General features: G+C 39.4%; 1 protein-coding gene across 1 annotated transcript; it reads right to left on the bottom strand.

Moving 5' to 3' along the window:
• Nucleotides 1-1,831: 1,831 nt before the first annotated feature.
• On the bottom strand, nt 1,832-20,749 carry LOC145446621 (uncharacterized). Its single transcript, XM_080324968.1, has 22 exons — nt 20,522-20,749; nt 18,666-18,815; nt 18,369-18,485; nt 18,215-18,306; nt 17,237-17,429; nt 16,967-17,055; nt 16,819-16,912; nt 16,492-16,632; nt 16,173-16,332; nt 13,075-13,225; nt 12,426-12,596; nt 12,130-12,265; nt 11,969-12,018; nt 11,548-11,618; nt 8,457-9,738; nt 7,895-8,099; nt 7,388-7,573; nt 6,652-6,837; nt 4,436-5,215; nt 3,768-4,037; nt 2,486-2,671; nt 1,832-2,415 (listed from the first exon to the last, which is right to left on the bottom strand). The coding sequence occupies exons 1-22, from the start codon at nt 20,606-20,608 to the stop codon at nt 2,278-2,280; spliced, it is 4,935 nt and encodes a 1,644-aa protein (XP_080181094.1). The 5' UTR covers nt 20,609-20,749; the 3' UTR covers nt 1,832-2,277.
• Nucleotides 20,750-21,417: the final 668 nt, after the last annotated feature.

The raw sequence follows: 21,417 nt of genomic DNA on the forward strand, positions 1-21,417 counted from the left end.
CCGCGGCACTGAACTAACTGACCACACTATAGAAACTGTAAGATGCTAGAAACTTATTTTTTACCGCAGGTGACATCCTTCATAATAGTGCGCATTTGATGGATGAGAATTAGACCAATCGACTTTGTAACACTGGTTATTGAGTCAGAAGCTATGACACAGTGTGTCCACAGATATTTGCAGTATATTCTTCGAACACTTTAACTTACATATCACGATATAGTCTTGGCGTTTTCGCATCCGTGAATAGCTAGCTTTCAGTTCCTGCTTCCTTTCAAACTCTGCACTCTTATGTGCGCTCCTTTTGATATTCTCATGCGGATATCACAGGCTGGTTGCTAACGGCGACTACAGCGAAGATACTGCATTGTCGCTGTTGAAGGATTAATTGTTTTAAAGTATATCTTCTTAAAATCTTGCGGTTTGATAGAGACGCTAGAATATACTAGAATTTTCATTTACTCAGCATTGCGCCGACACTGATTAGAAAATTGAAACAAATTGAAAGCGCTTAGTATTATCGGGTTTGCATGGAGGGGTGGTGCAAGACTTAGAAAGCCTTATAAGGCTATTTCTGCACCTTCCTTGCCCAGCGTCATATGCACATCATGCACTCATGGTGTGCATATGCACAGATCGTGTGTTATGTATATCATGAGTCGGTGTATATGCCGCAAAAACATCTAGGACAAAAATATACAACGTCCTATTCCTAGTGAACTATACGGTGATACTGTCCCGTCGACGCGGTCGCTATGGAGATAGAACAATGCTTATTTACAAAAACAAGAAAATAGATATGGTACGATACGACAAATCGTTGATGAGCATTGGTCGTGCTGAAACTCAGTAATATCTATGGAGTTAGTTGGGTTCGTGTGTGATCACGACCAATCCATAACCGAACAATGCAGTCACGTGACACCATTCTTGGGATAAAGGGATGTTAGCCATTGTAATAACTTTGTGGCCGTTGTTACGTGAGCTGACTTCATGGTTACAGTTCGGCGCTATAAAGTCTAAAATCTACCTTTAGTTTCTAATCTATGTATGATGTAATTGTCCACCGGCCTCCGCGTGACAGGGAAGGGCTTGTGAAGTGAGAACCTTGCGCGACTGCGCGTGAATTCCCATACAGCTCTAATGTTTCACCAGTAGCGCGTGGCACAGACTTACTTTCTTTTTCTTTTCACACTGGCAATATTAATCAAGAAATGTTATGAAACTATGGATTGTAAATTGCGTTGCACTTTTCGATGTGGCATTTAAGCGACTGTGACACGTCACAGAAAATCCATCAGGGTATTTTGAAGATTTTATCACAACACCAGCATCTGGATCTCAACTTCACCAACCGAACTCGAAATGCACAGTCGTCCGACAATTATTCGGAACTGGTAGAATAACGTTCATTTACCGCGCGTGAAATCTGGTATATACAGACCTGCGAATGGCTATCGACGCTAAACCCGACGAAACCATGCGCAACGTATACGACGGACCACAAACTCCGACAATAACGAAAGCTATCCGATAGTGCGCGATAAATTGTACTTATCGACCGACAAAACCCAACCATTTCACCCAAAACCTATCCCAAGCATCCTAACCTCCCATCACATCCCATAATCCCAACCTTTCCCCTGCCTCTATCACTCCCCCGCTAATACCCACCCAAATTATCCACCAACCATCATAAACTTGATATGAACAATAAACGCATACGAACGCTAATTAGCGGCGCGGCTTCTACTACGACTTCAACTATAAATTCGCCTTCGACAATGACTGCGATGAGATGACCTAATGATGGGGACGAGCCAAACCGAAAGAATTGCATTTATGAAATTATTGCTATTTTATGTATAATAATTGAATAAAAATCACAAAAACGGTACGCCAAGCTTGCACAAATGCACAGTCACGCAAATTCACAGATAGGGGTAATATGGTTGAACATTCCGAAATGCATGATTTATTCACTATTGTGGGCCATGAAGCAGCATAAAGATATGTCATCGAAACGAATAATAAGGATATATCTCACGTATACACGGAATTGCGGTGCTGAGCGTGAGGTGTAAATCTGCGGCGAAAAAGGCAGTAATTAGGTAGATAGGTAAAGTCTTAAGATTGAAACACAACACTCTGCTCAGTCCGACACGATTATCAAGAACTCTATCACATGCGAATCAAAAGCTTTTCAGCTAATACGGCAATGATTTTTCTAAATTGCTTCATTGTCGTATGCTATACGAATTATAGTTCCGTTTAGTATCATGAAACGCAGCTCGTATCGCTGCTGTAGTCGACGTAATTCTCTAATTCTTCGTCGTCCGCCATTGCTTGGTCATCGTGGTTTCTCTTTCGTTGCTTTTCTTGCGTGTACTCCACTTCTTTCACGACAAATTTCGTCTAAACAGTTTCAAAGTACTATTATCCTCATGTCGCAGTTGGCTACATATCCTTATGACGAATAACCTACCCAAGCAAATATAGTTGCGGCCGCACTGCTCACGGCTTTCACTTGGCCAAAGTCCAAATCTTTCAGTAATCTTCTCGACATCTCAGCTTTTTCTACTGGCAATCTTTTAATGCGAAATCGCTTCACTCTTTTTGCGACCGAATTCCGGTCTAATTTCACCATCAGGTGCTGCATCCTCTCCCAGGTCTGTGATTATGAGAACAGTAAATGTCATCATAATATGAATATGGACACGGGGGATTTATCAGCATCCTGTTTATATAGGTCAAAACTAGTGCCCGACCGATATCGATAAACCGATAACTATAGCACCTTCACCGATAACCCCAATATATTCGGGCGATATTCAAAACTTTAGAACATATATTTTTATAGCCATTGCTATGAATGACATGACATAACCTAGAAAGTATGCATCTGGAAACCTGTAAGCTATAAGAAATATATCAATATTTCCAGTCTAACAGTCACAGATTATAGTTCTCTGACATGACGTCACGAATATTGTCGATCTATTTTACCTCTAATTACCAATACCGATGTTTCCTTCAAAGAATAATATCGACTCAGTGTTATCAGGGAACCGATAAATCGGCATGTCGATCTATTAAGGCTGATTTCTATCTTCGTAGTAATACCGATATCGGCCAACTCCAGCCGGTATTTATCGACGTGTCTAATGGCGTCAACATTTCACCCACCGTGCTTTTTGGTCATTGCGGTTGACTTTTATTTCATGTTATAAGCATCGTATATTGTTACCACTGTGAAATGTGGAGTCTATCGCTCCATTACTATGAAAATTGAACAGATCATTGCCTTGTTCAGATCGTGATTACCTGATGGTGTTTGAAAGGTTGAAGGTAATTTTCTACTATTAAATTGTCGGCAAAAATCAATGTATGGGAGTCCTATATTCCGTGCAATAGGACTGATCTATGGCGGTAATTGGAGTTCACTTATACGTGGACATGTTGGAAAGTTTTGTTTCATGAAATATTATTATGTGCCTAATGGAATGAAAATTCATAGTAAAATTCATTGTGAATAAAGAAAATTGATGTGGGATGTATTTTCCAAAAAAAATTATCACTAATTTGAAGTTATAATTGTTATATACCAGATTTTGGCGTCGGCCTAAGATATGGGTTTATCAACAAGAATATGTTACATCGGCATCGCTACAAGATCCTGCTGTCGGCTTGGCTGGTCATAGCAATGTTTTGAGTTGAGTATATTATGTGCTTTATTAAGTATAAAGCATTATGATAGAATATTTTACCAGTTCTTTTGGATCTTCTCCTAGAATGATGAAGAAAGCTTTCGTGACTTTTTTCACAACTTCGGGTGGTGCCTTATAAGATTGCATTTCGGTCATTGTTCCCGACATGTTAGAGCTTTCTTGTCGAAGTTTCGTCATCTCTATCAGGTGGATGAGTAAACTTTCAGCCTCTGCGTATTCTTCTTCCATGTATTTTTCAAACCTGTTCGGCGATGAATACAATACACCTAATATATTGAAGTAGGCTAATACAGACTTGGCTTCATTTTGGTACAGTCAACATTAGCTTGAATCATAGTGCCACAGAAACCACCACAATTGCTATCCGAAAGATTTTGTAAATGATAGAAATCGTACCCCTCGATGAAGCTACACGTACAATGACTCTCCACTGTAGCTTTACCAACGTGTATTGTCGCCTAACATACAACGTGGAAGTATAGGGATGCATTTTGGGGCTGCGATCTTCGCGTACTTTTTTCGATTGCAATCGTCTCCGTCTAAATACTTTCGGAAACATAAAGAAGATCAAGAGAGTAATTGCATCGTGCCAAGCCATCTATCAACATAGTGACAGTCCGCACATTCTACGACATAGATTTATGAGAGGTTTCACTAATTTCCAACGAATGGCGCTACTATGATTATTATAGTATTATGAAAGTCACTTGCCCTCCGCATTTGGCGTCCATTAGAGCTGCGTATAATAGTTGCGCATCACTTTTTTCGATTCCTTCATTCAGCCTTTCTCGCATACTTTCAATCCGTAATTCTGTTAAAACTTCTTTAGCTTTCGTAGAATTCGGAATCTCTTCCTCGGTAAAACCGCTGTTGTCCAAGTTGTTAACAGCTTTTTCGAGGCGCTTCAGATCACGAGATTGAACAGCTTTCTTTAGAGACCTGATTAGCTTCTCTAGTGATCTTTTATGCTTTGCTTCCGCGCGACTTTCGCGTCTCCTACGCTTTTCTTCGTGTCGAATTTTACATAAGCGACGTAGTTCGCTTACACCAGTATCAAATAGCTCGTCATCATCGATCCTTGCCTCCTTCATATCAAGCAAAGCTTCTTCGATCATTTCAATGTCTTGTTGTTCTATTGCATTGTCCAATGCAGCACACCTCCTCGCAGGATCTAAGAACATCATCAGATTTCTCGCCTCGATCAATTGCCCGTTCTTTACAGACGGGTCTTGAACTGCATCTTTTAAAGCATATTTCAATATCGTGAGATCGCGAGATTCAACAGCATTTTTCAACTTGCGCTTCGGCGATCCAGACTTTTTGACCTTTTCGTTCATTTCCTCCGAGTCTTGAGTCGGAGTTGAAATCTCGATTTTTGAGCGATCGCTGTATTCCGACCTAATCGACATATTCATCTGGAGGACTTGTCTCCGGTTATCTGGGCAGCTCCTTGAGAGGTTCGTCTTATGTCGTGTGCATAGTTTAGGCTATTTCTTTTGTAGTACGGCTGAGTGTAATTATTAGCCATTCTGTTATGTATAGGGGATGGTCAATGCTCTTCCCAGTTATCCAAACAACTCAAATCACGTGACTGTATTGTGCTGACTTGACAATGATTTCGCCTTTGTTGCGTATATTCGTATTACCGGTAGTTAAAACGTTTGCTGACCACTAAACTGTGGGTCATATAATCACCGACTATATACTACCTACCTTCTATGCTCCAATAGGAAGTGTAACATAGGGTCACCATATTTTGGAAATCTGACAAGAGGACACTTTTTCAAAATTTCAAAACCGGAGGAAAATATGGTAATTTTTCCCACGTCGGGGTCGGTTGGCTAAAATAAAAGACAGGTCAACTTTCTCTCCCAGCACCCGAAATTCTGTTTTTATTCATCACGTTGTATGGTGGTTGACTAAAAAATGGACAGATTATCGGCTGTTTTGAGTCTTGATCAACTAACTTTTCTGATTTGGTAAAGGTATCATCCTTTCCCGATTCCAAAGTATGGTCACCCTATGCAATAGTCACCTGACAGGCTCAGCTTCTCCACTATATCAGTTCTGTACAGGTACAACCATAAATACCTTGTGTGTGATATGCATATACGACTGCGGTGTTTTTGCTTATCTCCCTAGTTTCGCAAGTTTCTCACCAGAATAATCCCAAGCAAAATTGCATGAAAGCAATAGTAGGAGACCATGTTCCCAAATCCAAATAATGCTATATATTGATCATTCTATGTTTTGACCGTTAAATTGTCGGTTATTATTCTATCGATTAATACTACCTGTCAGTTGAATATCAAATATTACAAAACAATATATATAGCCTATATATCGATGATGTTATTACATGTCATTTGTATGGTCCAGACTGCTTACAGGGCAGTACATTATTATTTACAATTTATGTCATGGGGAAAATATCTTGATATGTGAGATTCATATCTCCAATATAGTCAATTGATAACCGGCAGCATTTCAAGCCTCTCATCCATCATCAGGATGTATATTTTTAAATCTACAATGTACCAAGGGTATCGCATCAATTTTAGATAATCTGAATTCTTTGCTTCACCAGCCTAAATCGAGCTTTATACTATATGAATATTGATAATACTGATAATATAATATAATATAATATAATATAATAATATGATAATACTGACTTGTCGACTTGACCTTAAATTTTTAAAATGGAGATCGATATCATATAGCTCTGTAGATGAAAAATAAGTATGTGATTCTGGCGCGTTCAGAGCAAGTTAGAATCACTTGCAGTGGAATGTATTTACTACACATGTTCACGATTATACTGTGTCATGTCTCACTAGGATCGATTTAAACTATACTTCTCATATCTATAGTGTGCAAGAAATAATGAAATATATTATAGGAGCACATCATCCACTCGTTAATCATCTTGGCCTGAATCAGAAGAGTCGTCGGAATCGGTGGCATTCTGCGGCGAGATGTTTTCTGGTTCGCTTATTTCGTTTTCATACAAAGCTACCTCTTCCTTGTCGTGCTGATCCTTGGAATCTTGTGCAGCTCTTTTCTGCTGATCAGCCAACTGATCGACTTCCGTAAGGACGAACCTCGCCTGAACATAGCGGAGAAATTTAAACAGCCTTACAGGGTATATAATATGTGCTCGAAGTTGCTGTGGGCAATTTCTGTCTGCATGGTTGCGATGGAATTACATTTTTTCAAGGACTCCAGTAAACATTCCAAGACACGTCACAATGTACCTTTTTGACACTTGAACTGTTTCCTGGCCTGACTAAAACTCCTGAGCGGCAATTTCAAATTGAGAACTAGAAAAAAATGGACCACCATTTACTTATTATTATGTCAGATATATCAGTGACATCCGTATAAGCACGCAGTCGACCGTAGGCCTTTAGGATACCACGTTGTTCAATTTCGATTGCGTTCATAAAAGAAAACACGGATTCGCACTTATATGTTGAATCCAATCTGAAATATTATCCACGTTCATACGCTCTTTTTTATTCTGCCGATATAAATATTAAACACGCTCTTCCAAGTCATAATCTACTGCTACCCGATCGACGTGTCAGCACCCCTACTATACCGTATTAGGGTCCTAATTAGTTTGGGGCTTCACGCGATATCTCTGATCAGCTTACCCATGCATACAATGTGGCGGCTACTTTGCTCACAACTTCGACTTCATCTAGCTTCAAGCCTTTTATCAATTTCGTGGCTTTTTCTGCCCTTTGCGACGGCAACTTATCGATGCGGAAACGGATTATCCGCTTTGTCATTGAATTGTTGCCCAACGTCCTCATCAAAGTCTGTAATTTCATCCAGGTCTGTGTAGAAAAGTGATTGGCGATCGATAATATGACACTCAAACTCATGTTCTTTTTTCAAAGTAACCGTTCTCGACAATTCCTTAGGCGATTTGGCCATTCAATCGTTATAGTTACTATTACTATAGGCTACACCAGAGAGGATAGTCTTTCATCCGATTTCACGCTGAATTTACTCATGTCACCATTTAGCAACCGGGTACTTCGTATAAGTCGACAGGAATATCATTATATAAATTTCCGAAGCTGAGGCACATTGCAATAATACATCTGTGTATATATTTGTCAAATAATAGCGGTCCAGTGTTGTAGTATACCCACCAGCCCTTTTAAATCTTCACCCAGAATGACGAATATCGCCTGCATGACAACCTTCACTACTTTTGGAGGCGCGCTGTAGGAATGAACTTCGGAAATTGTCGCTCGTGACATTTTGGCGATTTCCTTTCGAAGCTTGACCATCTCAAGGAGATAATTCATCAATGCCTCGGCCTCCTCGTATTCTTTTTTCACGTGCTGCTCTAAACTAAGAAATAATTCATAAAACGCTATTGAACACTATGTAGGAGATTACAACTGCGGTATGTAGGCAATAGTAGAAATTTAAAGCAAATACGGAAACGCAATGGAACTTGGCCATAATATTGTGATATATAATAAAATTTCATGTAAATTTCTGTTTGAGTTCCTATCTTCAGAACATGGATAGATCTTGATTTACGGTGCTCTACAACTATTGTCGAGTTCTTTTAAGCCGTAACGCCGGAGTTCTTTTGCGAAATTTGGTCAATGATGAGTGACATGACGATATTAATGACGATAATATACTGAGTCCGAAACTTAGACAGGTTGGATTCCAAAATATGATATCCGGGACTCTCACCTCCAATATCTTGCACCCATGACGGCATTCTCGAGTATTTCAGCATCCCGTTTCTTTATCCCTTTATTTAGTCTTTTCCGTATGTAAGATATCCTGAGCTCTTTTAAAACCGCCCTCGCTTCTACAGCCGCTTCAACATCTTCATCCGTAAAGTCACCGATATCAAGATTATTCACAGCTTTCTCAAGTCCAGCCAAGTCGTGTGCTTCCGTCGCTTCTGTAAGAGTCGCATTTAACTGGTCCAGCGCATTTTTGCGTTTTTCCGCCGCGCGTCCTTCCCGTCTTTGTTGTCGATCCTTGCGGCGCACATCTTTTCTGAGGTTGTGTATCGCATCATCTGCAGTTTTTACAAGCGAGACGTTCTCGACATTAGCTTCCTTCATTTCGAGCAATGCCTTTTCTATCATTTCAATATCTTCGTCCTCAATCGCGTTGGCTAAAGCCCCTTGTCGATTTTCGGGATTGAGAAATTCCACTAGCTTTTTTGCTTCCAATAGTTCATCGCTTTTAATCAATGGCGTTTTCTTCGCGCGGTTCAGCGCCTGTGTCAATTTTTCGAAATCGCGTGATTGTATCGCCTTGTCTAATTTTGCCCTTAATTTTGCAGCTTTCTCAGCATTGTCTTCGAGCTGCTCCAGACTATTTGTCACTTGGTACAATTCGGCCTCGTTAATTGATGTAAATACATCGTAACCTTCCGCTTCTATTTTCAACGCTTTCAATTTTTCAAGGGCTGCGTTTAAAGTATGTGCGTTTTCTGGTGTCGGAGGAAGTTTCAAATCAGCCGATAATCTTTGAATATCGTTGAGTATCTGCTGCTTTTTTTCCTTCAACGTGTCGCGATTGCAAATTGCCTGATTTAATATTCCCTCATATTCTTCGTGCATATTGTGGATTTTTAATTTTGGTAACATACGCTGCATTGCATCGATTCCTAGTGATAATTGGTCCAAGTTACATGGTAGCATCGCTAATTCTAACAGTGGGAGACATTCCTGGACATCTTTCCTCATGGCTTCTTCCTTTTCTGTTTGTGCAGCACGAAATACTTTTGCTTGCTTTATCGCTTCCTCGTCTCCATTATGAAAGCTCAGGCTTCCGTTTTTCTTCAATTCCTCGAGTTTTAATATCAGCTGTGACACAGACGCGACGTCTTCATTTTCAACTGCGGTTTCCAGATCCTTCTTTGTCTTTTCTAACTGTCGCCTATGCTTTATTTCTTCATCCAGATAGCGAAGGTATTCCTCATCTACCGTACCGAATAACTTCACAGCCTTCAGATCTACAAAACAATGATGAACACATTGACAAACGTATGTTTCATAGTAATTCATATTTGATCGGTGTAAGAAGTCACGATTATTGAGCTGCATGCATGTGGAATGGTTGCTATTCCTTGGTCTAGTCAGTCATAAATCACTGCATGTAACAAATATTATGGTAGTGTGGAGTGTGCTCAAACAGTTCAACGAATATTCCCTCACATAGAGATAACAACAGTCTAATTCAGCGGTTCTCAACCTTTTTTGACACGCGCCTCCCTTGGCGATGGTCAAAAATATCGCGCCCCCCTTGACCCCCCTTACATTTATCGTCATGTAAAAAAGAGCACATCATCTAATACAGAGGTGGGCAACCTTCCTGCTAATCATGGCCGCATTTCGATTACTTATGTAGCCTAAGGCCGCATTCCAGGGCATAGCCGCAATGAACGATCTGGATGTAAAATACCTATGGTAAATTGTGCATATCCATTCCCGGTGAACTCCGGACTATTCTACTTTTCACAACGGCCTATTGTACGCACCGAAATTGCGAGTGGCAATGTTATGAATAGTTGCTGTGAGTGCATATTGTCGCGCGGAGCGCGAAAATTTTGCAGAGCCGCGAATGAATTGTTATTTCTTGAGGATTCCCATTCCTGCTCCAATTAAGAAGGGCGCTACTGCATTAAAATCGAAAAATGAAGTCTTGTTGAATTGCGCGGAGCGCGAAGAAAATTTCAAGATTAAACAAAATCTCTCGAAAATTCGGGAGTGAATTCGTAATTGCAATTTGCAGGTCTACGGCTGCCAACACATACTAATTGAATTAGGCGTCGACGGTCGCACAAATTCCCTTCTACGGCCACATGCGGCCGTACGGGCTGCCCACCCCTGATATAATGGTATACATAAGGTATATCTTACGCCAATTTTGAATCCGCATTACAGTTGTTTAGTCTTTTACATGCTGACAAACTTCCCCAAACTTGTTTGAAAATAACAAAAAAACACTGAAAAGGACATCAATTAATTTCAAGGTAGGTTGCACTGAGAGTAATCCTGATGCTGGTAGTGACTACAGAGAGCACGGCGTCGTTCTGTTCTGCCATGCTAAATTTGATCAGTTTTGGAAATGAATTAAATTGTGTTGATTTATAGCCAAATTGAGGGCGAAACCGGGCAACCTATATTGCATCTAAGTCTGTCTTAGGCAGTGCAGTTCGTCAGCTATCAACAACAGCTACGTAGCACACAGAGCTTCAGGCTGCTGCCAAAGTTATAAAGTAACGAATGACTTGCACGTAGGAATTTCTCTAAATCTTCAAAGAATATCAAAAATTTGCTCAAATGAAGTTGAAGTCAGCCTATACTCCGTTGAGCGCGACTGCTGGAGTATGAGTTTGTCAAGCTTTCTAGAATACGAATTAAGTTTAGTCTTCAATAATCGTATCTTCAGAATGGTTGTGAAACACATGTTTAGTGAAAATTTATACAGACATTGACAAAATTGACAAAAATTTCTCGCGCGTCCCAGGTTGAGAACCCCTGGTCTAACTCTAAGGAAATAGCTCTCAATATTTTTCAAGTCCTGCATGGTTCCCTTTCAGAAATTATCAAGCTTACAGAACCATCGATTTTTCGGAAATTTCCACAACTACGATCGAATTTATACATGCACCGATCTTGGGATTAAAAAAATTAAATTGCTTCAAAATCAATGATCCTGCAATAACCATTTGTCGCTGGAATTTCAATTGTAACAACATAGGAATGTTATGGCCCATTACCTCATGTACGATGCCGGTCATCGTCATCATAGAACTTACCCTCATAGCAAGAATGCATCGTCTCGATATCACCGACTGGTACCGCCTTATCAGCCTTTTCCTTGACCACACTGTAATGACAGTAGTTAACTCAGTTAATATGTATATGCCATAAATTACAAGCAATTTCTGCTGAATGAATATTAGTCAGCCGGACCACGACCTGACATATCGATCTCGCCTTCCGTCACTTGTCATCTGATTTTATCTCTTGCCACCTTATATTATTTCTTTTACTTTCATTCCGTGTGCATGCCTCCTCTTTACATCGCCTAGGCACAGGTGGGTGTCTGATCTTAAGACTACTACTAGTCGTTTCGGCATCTTCCTATCATTCATTGTATTGCGGTCTTATGATGTTTTGAAGTGATGAAATTTTATGAATAAACTTGAACTTGAATTTACAATGAGAATTACTTACTTTATATCAATGTTTCCCTTTGTGTTTAGTCTTCTTACAGACTCAAGGTTCTGAGTGAAAAAATCAATGCATTAAAATAAAACTAACAGCATTACTTGAATGGAATCAAATCCAACAAGCAATCTGCACTCAACAAGTGTGCACTGTGCAGTACAGTCTACCTCTTTCTCTTCAGCTAGTTTACTTTTCATCGCTTCATTAACAAACGGTTGTTCGCCCTTGAATACCCCTCCCCCGACCGGACTTTCGGTTTCGATTGAACTTTCCATGCACGCAAGAATTGAGAAACTTCTGCCGCTGTAATTGGATTTCATTCTCGTCTGGACAACGAGTGTCATAATATCAAATTGCCTCGCAGTTTTGACACTCGATGTTTCGCACCGATGTCAAATATGCTTCCGACTTGACTAATAACTATACCCAACCAGGCATTCGATGGAATGACATAATTTCTTACTCTGCGGTCTGCAAGGTAACTTGGGCCTGGGCAATCCTCTCCGTCCACTCCTTGTGCAATATCGCGACGCGAGCAGCACGATCGCCATCTTGTGAAAGAATCGAGCTGACTTCCAATTTGAGTGCGTCCATTTCTCGGCAAGCTTGTTCCAATAGATGTTGTGGATTCTCTCTAAAACATATCAAGACGAAGTTCTACTGGGATTTTACTGTCAGAAAACCGCAAGCTATTTTAGTATAGTCTCTCTACAAAATTTTATACGTTCCAGGTGCATTAATTTCGATAGTACGCTACTGTTCACACGATGTGTAGCCTACTAGCCTACATCAAATTTAACGACCAAATTCTGAGTTCGGTTATGGTTTTGCAGTTCCCCATGTATATATAAGTGTTTATGGCATCGGTATGGTTATTTATTAAACTGGACCCGTGACACGTGAGCATTACTTTTGTAGCTCAACTGAACAATTTTGTATATCCCTCTTCATTCTGATAATATTCATACTTATACAGACCAATGACGAATTACGCTATAGGAATCTTGACCTAGAAAACTACCATTATACTAGTAAATTATAAGGTTTAGTGAACGCAATGTGTTTGTTAGCTAATAAAATTTATAGTGCCGCGGTATAATGGAAAAACGCACTTCAACTTAATCTTTGCCTCTGCTATGCAACCAATGCTTATGCTTTTGTATTTCTCTTCTGCAATCTTCACAATGGCGTCTTGGGCATCTGTCCAGGATGTTCCGATGCAGTTGTCGAGCATGAGGTACGCACAGCAGTTCGATAATTGCGCTTAAATTACGAATTGAAAGTAATAGTGAGGCGTGTAGGGTTGTATTTGAAACAAATGGTTGTTTAAAACACGTAAAACGCGTAAAATTATGCCATAATTGTGCAAATGCTTTCCAAAACACATGCTGTATGAGCCTACGGACAATGACCAACCGATATAGCCGACGTATACGATATGGCAGTGGTCGGGAACCTTTTTCGTCTGAAGAGCCGTGTTGGCTTTATATTTACCATTTTAACTTCCAAAGAGCCATACATGTCAATCCATTGTTACGTCACAAGCTAAAATTCGTGGCGCCGTATTTTTGCTGTAAAAGCTCATAGGGTGCTAGTCATCATGTGATAGCGCAATTCATGGTAAAGCTCATATTACTCTACTATAACTACAACACTGATTCCGAAAATGTAAATATTGATCGACCTCTCAATTCTCAAAGTATTCAGCGGTAACATGAACGTTGCACTACAGGCCTACTTCATTTTAACGGTAGTACTAGAAAGCTACTTACCAATCAAGAATGTGAATAGCTAAGCATTGTTTGTACTTTGGATTTGTAATTGTGATTGTCACTTCCAGGGCAGTTTATTTCTCGTCGTGATTCAGGAAGGCAATGTGTATTTGAAAACTAGATTTCCATTCTCTTCGATCAATCAAGATTACGCCGCACGCGATGTCATGTACATCGAATTCGCGAGCGATAGTTGTCGCTGGCGCCACAGTACCTGAACTTTGAGAATTTTATAGAGGGGTCCTAGCCCTTAACCCTGGATACGCCACTGTCTTGACCTCTGAAAGACATGTTTATGTTTCCACGAGAATAATTGTTCTGGTCGTTAAGAAAATTTACCAACAGGTTGCTGCAATATAGATAAAATTAGGTACAAAATTAAAAATATGTCAAAGAGCCATATCTTATACCCAAAAGAGCCATATATGGCTCGCGAGCCATAGTTTCTCGACCACTGTGATATGGGATGGTTGGAACTCTCAAAATAGTCGGTTCAGCAGCTATAGTACGTAGAGGTTTCGTCAAAATGAGTTATATTTACCCTATATTTTCAATTGTCAATGTCAATCCACCATCACGTCACAATTGAATATTCGTGACGTCATGGCTTCAAAAGAAAATAGAAAAAACAATAAAAAGCATCTTTTAAAAATGTTTATTTTTTATTGATATTTGTTTTAAATGCAACCCTAGAGACGTGCATATATTATCTGCAATTGAAGTATAGAATATATTCTTTATATTTGATATATTCTACGCGATCTCTAGTTCTGAAATCCCTGCTCAGGTCTAGGCAATTGTAAATTGGAAGAGATAGCAAAAACTGACGAGATCCTTTTGCAAGCACTTATCAGTTACTCTACGTCAGGGGCGGACAACATGCGGCCCTCGAAGGGATTTTGACCGGCCCGCAGAGAGTTTCTACTAGGGATGGTGTGAACCTCTGAAAGGTTCAGGTTCGTGTGAACGCGAACCTTTTTGAAAGGTTCTGTGTGAACGCGAACGTGAACCTCGTGACGTCACGTGACGTCATATTGCTAATTCCAACCCTATCTTTCAATGAAGTGATAGCCCATATTAATGTACATTGTACAATTGTACATGTACAGTACACGATACCTAGAGACGACTCGGGCAACATAATGCCATAATGCTGAAGTACATTTTGGCGATTTGAACGTCGCAAATGTGTCAACTGTGGGGAAATCATATGATATAATACTCCCATAAAATCAATATCATCCGTCGCTTTGCCAATCATTTCGAAGAGGTGTTGTCAGCTTACGCCTTAACGGCCTGGACCAGACCGGGCAATGTATTCGGTGTATGAGTATTGCTACATTGGTATTAGGCAGAGTGTAATGCAGGCTTTTATACTTGCTACCGATATTAGGCTACCCCAAAAGTTATAGACCTGTAGCCAACACCTCAATCGCACGGATTTGGTTTTAATGATACAGTCAACATATGAAGTGAAGATATACAGCTCTACGCTAGCTAGATTTGTTACATCCAAAAACTATATCAATCTCATTGATTGGTTGAATTGCTCTTTACATGTTTTGTATGTCGCTCGTGATGTTATGTGATTGCCGGTCAGCTCACAGCAGAGAGTCACTATATATTCACAAACGGAAAGTTGGATATTTAGAGCAAAATTTTTGTAACAAAGCAAGTAAAATCTTTGAGATTGTCAAAGTGCATGCTCGTTTTGAGTTTTTTTTTATGCTGCCAGCGCCATGCACAGAATGACCCGCAGTTGAAATGCAATAAATTGGAACCAAAGATTTATAATGAAGTGAAAATTGCAATATATGAAAAAGGTTCACAGTGCAGAACCTACCAAGGTTCTGTTGTGAACGCGAACCTCCAAATTCCCGAGGTTCACACACAGAACGCGAACGTGAACCTCGCGTTCACACCATCCCTAGTTTCTACCTTGAAAGTAAAATTCGATTCTGAAAGTATTGACAAATTTTATTCACAGAATGAATCCAAGTTATCCAACCCGAGGAAGATGGACATGAAACTATTTGCTCTGCTCGGGTGTACATATATTTTCGACCAAGACAAAGCTCCGCTCCAATCTGACTTATGTCCACGTGCAGTCTTTAATAAGGGTTTCTACATACGACATGCAGCCAGAGTTCAAAGAACTTGTTCAAAACTTTTACCGAACACAGATGTCTGATTGACTTCAACGGCTACTGCTAGTAAATTCATTAAATATTGTTTTTGATCTCTATGCTTTAATCTTGAAGTTTACATTAGATACGATTTATTCATTGTATAGGTGGATAAATACGCGATTAGAGTATATATTCTGTAATCCGGCCCGCCAAGTACTTCATTTTCTCATATCAGGCCCGCTGGGCGGAAAAGTTGCCCGCCCCTACGTCAATGTGACAGCCAAACATTGCATGTGAGAAAGAACACACCTTCGTCCGATATCATTACTCCCTCGGCATTCAGATTCTGCCTCAGCGATGTATTCAGCGGTATCGTACTGAGGAAAATGTGATCTTGGATTGTTTGTAGCGAGAGATTCGAATCAAGGTATCGGATTGTTAAGTCCGCGACTCGGTCATCGCTCAAATCCTAAAAATATAATTCAAGAACGTTCAAACTCGCTCAGTCATGCAAGCTGGAATGAAAGACAGACATTCCACCTACTAGGGCGCAGCGAAAAAGAAACCGATTGTGCCTATAGCTTATATAAGTAGCTATATACTTCAGTAAACTATGTAATCGATGCACCTGTAGATCCGATACTTGTAGATTGAAAGCCAGGTTCTTCTCATCCGGTAGTGAATGAATGAAAAAGTTTAGAATCGTTGGAGACTTGATCTTTCTACTCTTCTTGTTATCTTTTATTTCAACTTTATTGACTGAAACACCCTGAAAGTTGTTGAGGTTTGTGACTGGCATCTGATGTATTACTTTTACTACCAGCAACATAAATAAGAGTTACCGAATTTAGTAGTTCAATCACTAATACATCTAATATATATCTGCAATTGCGCACGAAGATATCTGCAAATAGATACGATAATACGTTAACCGAAGTTAACCGCAAATACATACGGTAAGGTATTTCGCTCGCATATTGACTGGCTCGAAGTAGCAGTTTGAAATTGCGGATATTCTGATGTCGACGTCACTAATGCTTGTCTGTTCTCTGAACAAGTTAGTTGGTGTCTTGATAGATCAATATTGTTATCGTGGCGATTACCTTAGGAATATAGGCACCAACATGTCCGTTTCAAAATCATATTCGTCGTTCAGCCAATAGAAGGACTCGCTTCCGAGCTTGCGGGCAATCTAAACGTATCTGTAGGTAATTATGTATACACGCTACTCTATTCAAGAAACCATTATATATGGACAGTCAAAAAATGTTTTATTAGTGATGATACCGTTCCAAAATATGGATCGAATTAAACTTTGTAATTAGGCGCAGATTTAGCTCGGTATGGAAATGGAATGATTGTTTCAAATTTACCTCGATCAACAGATCAGGACGGTAGCCTCCTATTGTCAAGGCTGATACGGGGATACATGATGTTCTTTTCATCTTTTTCTGCATTTTTCGGTATTTTCGTATCAGCTTCTCTGACTTCAATTCTCCCAAGTTCGCCACGCCGTCGGTGAACAGGATGATACAATCACGACATGGTCCATTTATCTTAGGCGCCCTGAGTTATCAGAAAGTAGAGCGCTACTTATTGAAGATCTACAGTTAGAATGGTGGTTTTGCTCTTTCCCAACCATATCGCGGGTTTCAGTCTACTATATATTCGAAAAACAACGCTCGATACAATGGAGAAGTTCTGCACCACAATATCATATATATGAATATCAGTAATAGCTAGATGTGGTCACGAAAATACTTGTAGTGTCTCGTAGTACTCACGTAAATTTTGCCTACTTCACTCAAAAGGTCATGATTTTAGACGACTTCCACTTCTGCGTCAGCTATTTTTAGGTCGAACTTCTTACTTTTTACGTTTTGTATTTTGAAAAGTAGAAAAAACAGTTTTGTCATAACTTCGCGCCACTTCTACGAGTGAAATTATCATAATATTCATGTCAAATATCCCATGAACCACGGTAACCGAATATATTTTCGAAGATTATGCCTATTTGTATAGTGGCATTAGTTATTTTGCGTTGATCGCGAAGACACATTTTGCAATTTTGAAAGTATCCATCTCCGATTTACTACTAAAAGTGTGCGATCCATCGACCCAATCCATAATTTGGAGGTAGGCTACTTCACGTAATCGTAACATGTCTTGGAAATTTTTACTTAGTTCTACTTGAGTTCCAACGCTGGCTTATTTGACCATCTCTAGTAATAGTGGCATAACAACAGGGAATATAGTGAGACTCGTGTCTGCAAAAGGCGATGATATTTTCCATGACCTATGAAACATTCTGTGAATCCTTTAGTCATTGGAATAACGCTGTTTATTGTCACCTTCGTATCGCTTTCAAGGCTTTAATGAGTCCTGCTTCTAAATTCGTGCAGCGTCTAGTTTGTAGCTTCTGAATTTCTTCTCGGGCCGATTGCTGTCAAGGAAGAATATTTCCATCATGTCGTATACGTCGTAGTCACGGGCTCAATTCTCTACTCTGTTTTGTCGAAGCATTTGCTGCATAGGAAAATCGATCTTCGCATCATCTGAAAATGTGACGATTGACAACCAATCGGTATCGTCAACTTTACGCGCCACCAACTCCGCGAACGTCTGAAAGCGGAGAAAATTGAAGTGGAGGCGAGATCACACAGTGACGCAATCCTTGGTTTAGGGTTAGGCTACTTTATCGCAGCCATGTATACTCCGTCTATTAGGTTGGATTTGCACACTATTCTATGTACACGTCACAATTTTAAAACAGGCAGAACATATGGATGTGTCGATATTTACCTGTACCCTCTGAAGCAATGTAATGTCTTGCTTCCCTATTTGTTTCTTCATGCTGGCACTCACGTCTATCAGCAGAACATATCGCAACGGGATTCTTCGACTATTACAGGGTTCCTTTCTTGAGTTCAGTTCCATGACGACATTCATGTTCTTGAAAGATATGAATAACCTGAGTTTAAAATTTACTATGTGTATGATTAGATGGATAACATGAATCTCAAGGTCTGCTCTTGAAAATGTTAATACATACATCATTTCAAAACATCACAGGAGTAGTGATAAATGAAAAGATAGCAAGCTGAATGACTTGGAGAGTAGTCTTCTAATCAAACGTCCACATAGGCCTCGAACATTAAAAAAAGGCATGTACTCCATACCGAATTAGGAGTAATTAAAGATAACAAAAGATGGCAAGCGATGAAAAGGAAGTAACATGAGCTGGCTGAAAGAATACATACCAATCTCGAGCGCAGGCTAGCATGTTGACTTAATCAAGCATATTTGACTTAGCATCGATAAAACCCAATTATTCAATCGAGGATCCATTATCGCTACAAGGTGTATAAAGATGCGCCGCACTGTGTAATACTTGATAAAACCACTAATATGGTTTCTAGTGTGACATAATCGTAATGCCAACGCGGGAAGATACGTGAAAATCGTAGATGAATAAATGATAAATGAAGAATCGTCAGTACATGACCTGACCAAATGGTAGCCTACTTCTATATGATGAGCCGGTACAGACGGTAATACATCAACATTTTTTATCCTTTATAATACTTTGTTAGACCGATTAATCGAGGTTACCTATAATTTGACGATGCTGATTTCTAATTTGCCGTCAGAATTCACTCGATCATCACGTCACAATTTTTGCAAAAATCGAATCGAATTTTACCCCAGAACGGCTGTATGAAGGGCGCTTACTCCCCATTACAGGCAAGAGGTCCGTCTATGATATGACACACATCCTATGAAGCTCTGAACTTACTTAATTAGGTTTGAGGTTTTATCATTTTAAACTATACGCTCCAAATAACCAGGATCCTTAGTATTTCGAAGAAATTTAAATGCAATGAAAGAGAGTCATGTATTTTTTCTAAATCTGTCTTGGTAATATGAAATAGGTGGTTTTTGGTGAGTGTTCTGATTTGAGGTCCAACAAATACACCCTCTTTTATTTTTATCGGCGCTCAAGTGACGAAACTTTTTACGAATGTATTTAGAACGTGCACACTCCTCGTTCAGAGCTTAAAAAAATCACGAGATCCAGTTTAATCAGCGTGCTGTGCATGTGCATGCATCTTTTTTTTTGCATAGCCTAGGCCCAGGTGGGTGTCTGATTTCAAAGACTACTCCAAGTCGTTTCGACGCCTATCTTTTCATTGTATCGCAGTCTTGCGATGGTGTGAAACGATGAAAAGATTAATAAACTGATACTGATGCCAAAAACTAGTGCTAGAATACTTACTTATAAATAGTTACTTTTTACTTTTAAATAGTTACTTTTTACCTTTTACTTTCTACTTGAGTATAAATTGACGCCGTTACTTCTACTTCTACATGAGTGCCTATCGTAAGTACTTTGACCACCTCTTATGATGTCACAATGGTTATAACTATGACCTCACAGCAACTGTTTTAGTTCTGACTTGCAAAATTTTATAAAAGATCTTGACGTGATAGAAAAAAGTGACTTCATATTTGTAATCAGCGTACGAAAATTGACTTCATAGTCACCATTTTGACCAGAAAGTAAAAATCATATTGACCGGTTTATATATATCATCAATTTCTGTACTCGGAATAAATGTGAAAGCAGTCGAATATTCTAATTTAACACGACATTGTACCATAGATGATTTATCCAGCTTGCAGTAGTACTTGGTTTGTAGGATCCCTCCACGCCCCGCATTACTTCCATCAGCCAGCGAACCCATGACTCGAGGCGCCTGGTAGTTGTCAGCAAGTATATCAATGCAATTCAATATTCTTGAAAACGGGCTTATATATACCGCCGATGTTTATCAATAAATATATATTACTTTAAATGCGTCATAAACGCGACTTCAACAAGAAATCGAATATAAAATTTTTTTGTAGGGCTGTAGGAGAGTAATGTATGCATTCAATAGTTTGCCTGATAACATGTATTACGAGACCCACAACACTTCGTCGTAAAATGTAGCATGAAACTGGTTTAATGCCCTGATATCGCAACTTTTTAATAATGTTTGATTGTACTTTTGTTCAACACATCATTGTAGCTGTATCATCCGTCATGAAATAAAAACTTATTGTCGCCGAAGCCATAGTTTAATACCTTGCAAGGCATTATAGCTGCACATGGAGTGCATTCACCTTTGAGAAAAATCCTTCAGCGAATCCTATCGACATTTATATTTCAATCATTTTTGCATGTAGACTAGGGTTGCATTTAAAACGAATTGGCAAAACAAAACACAAACAAAAATGCATTCGTTTAAAACACTATTTAAAACATGCTTTAAAAAAATGGCCTTTAAAAATTTGTGTTGTTAAAAAAAATTGTATAATTATGTCATAATTGTGTAAATACTCTCTAAAAACAGCCGACGGACGATTACCACCCGATATAGAAGGCGTATAGGATATGGGATGGTTGGAACCTCGAAATAGTCAGTTAACAGCTATAGTAAGTATGCTAGATCACCTGGTACGCATTGAATGCTCTGATGATGATAACCGCCACCGTAAAATGCTGCATGAC

The sequence above is a fragment of the Botryllus schlosseri genome, chromosome 9 (assembly GCF_051294905.1).
Source record: "Botryllus schlosseri isolate E-star chromosome 9, Bs_hap1, whole genome shotgun sequence".
Lineage (NCBI taxonomy): Eukaryota > Metazoa > Chordata > Ascidiacea > Stolidobranchia > Styelidae > Botryllus > Botryllus schlosseri.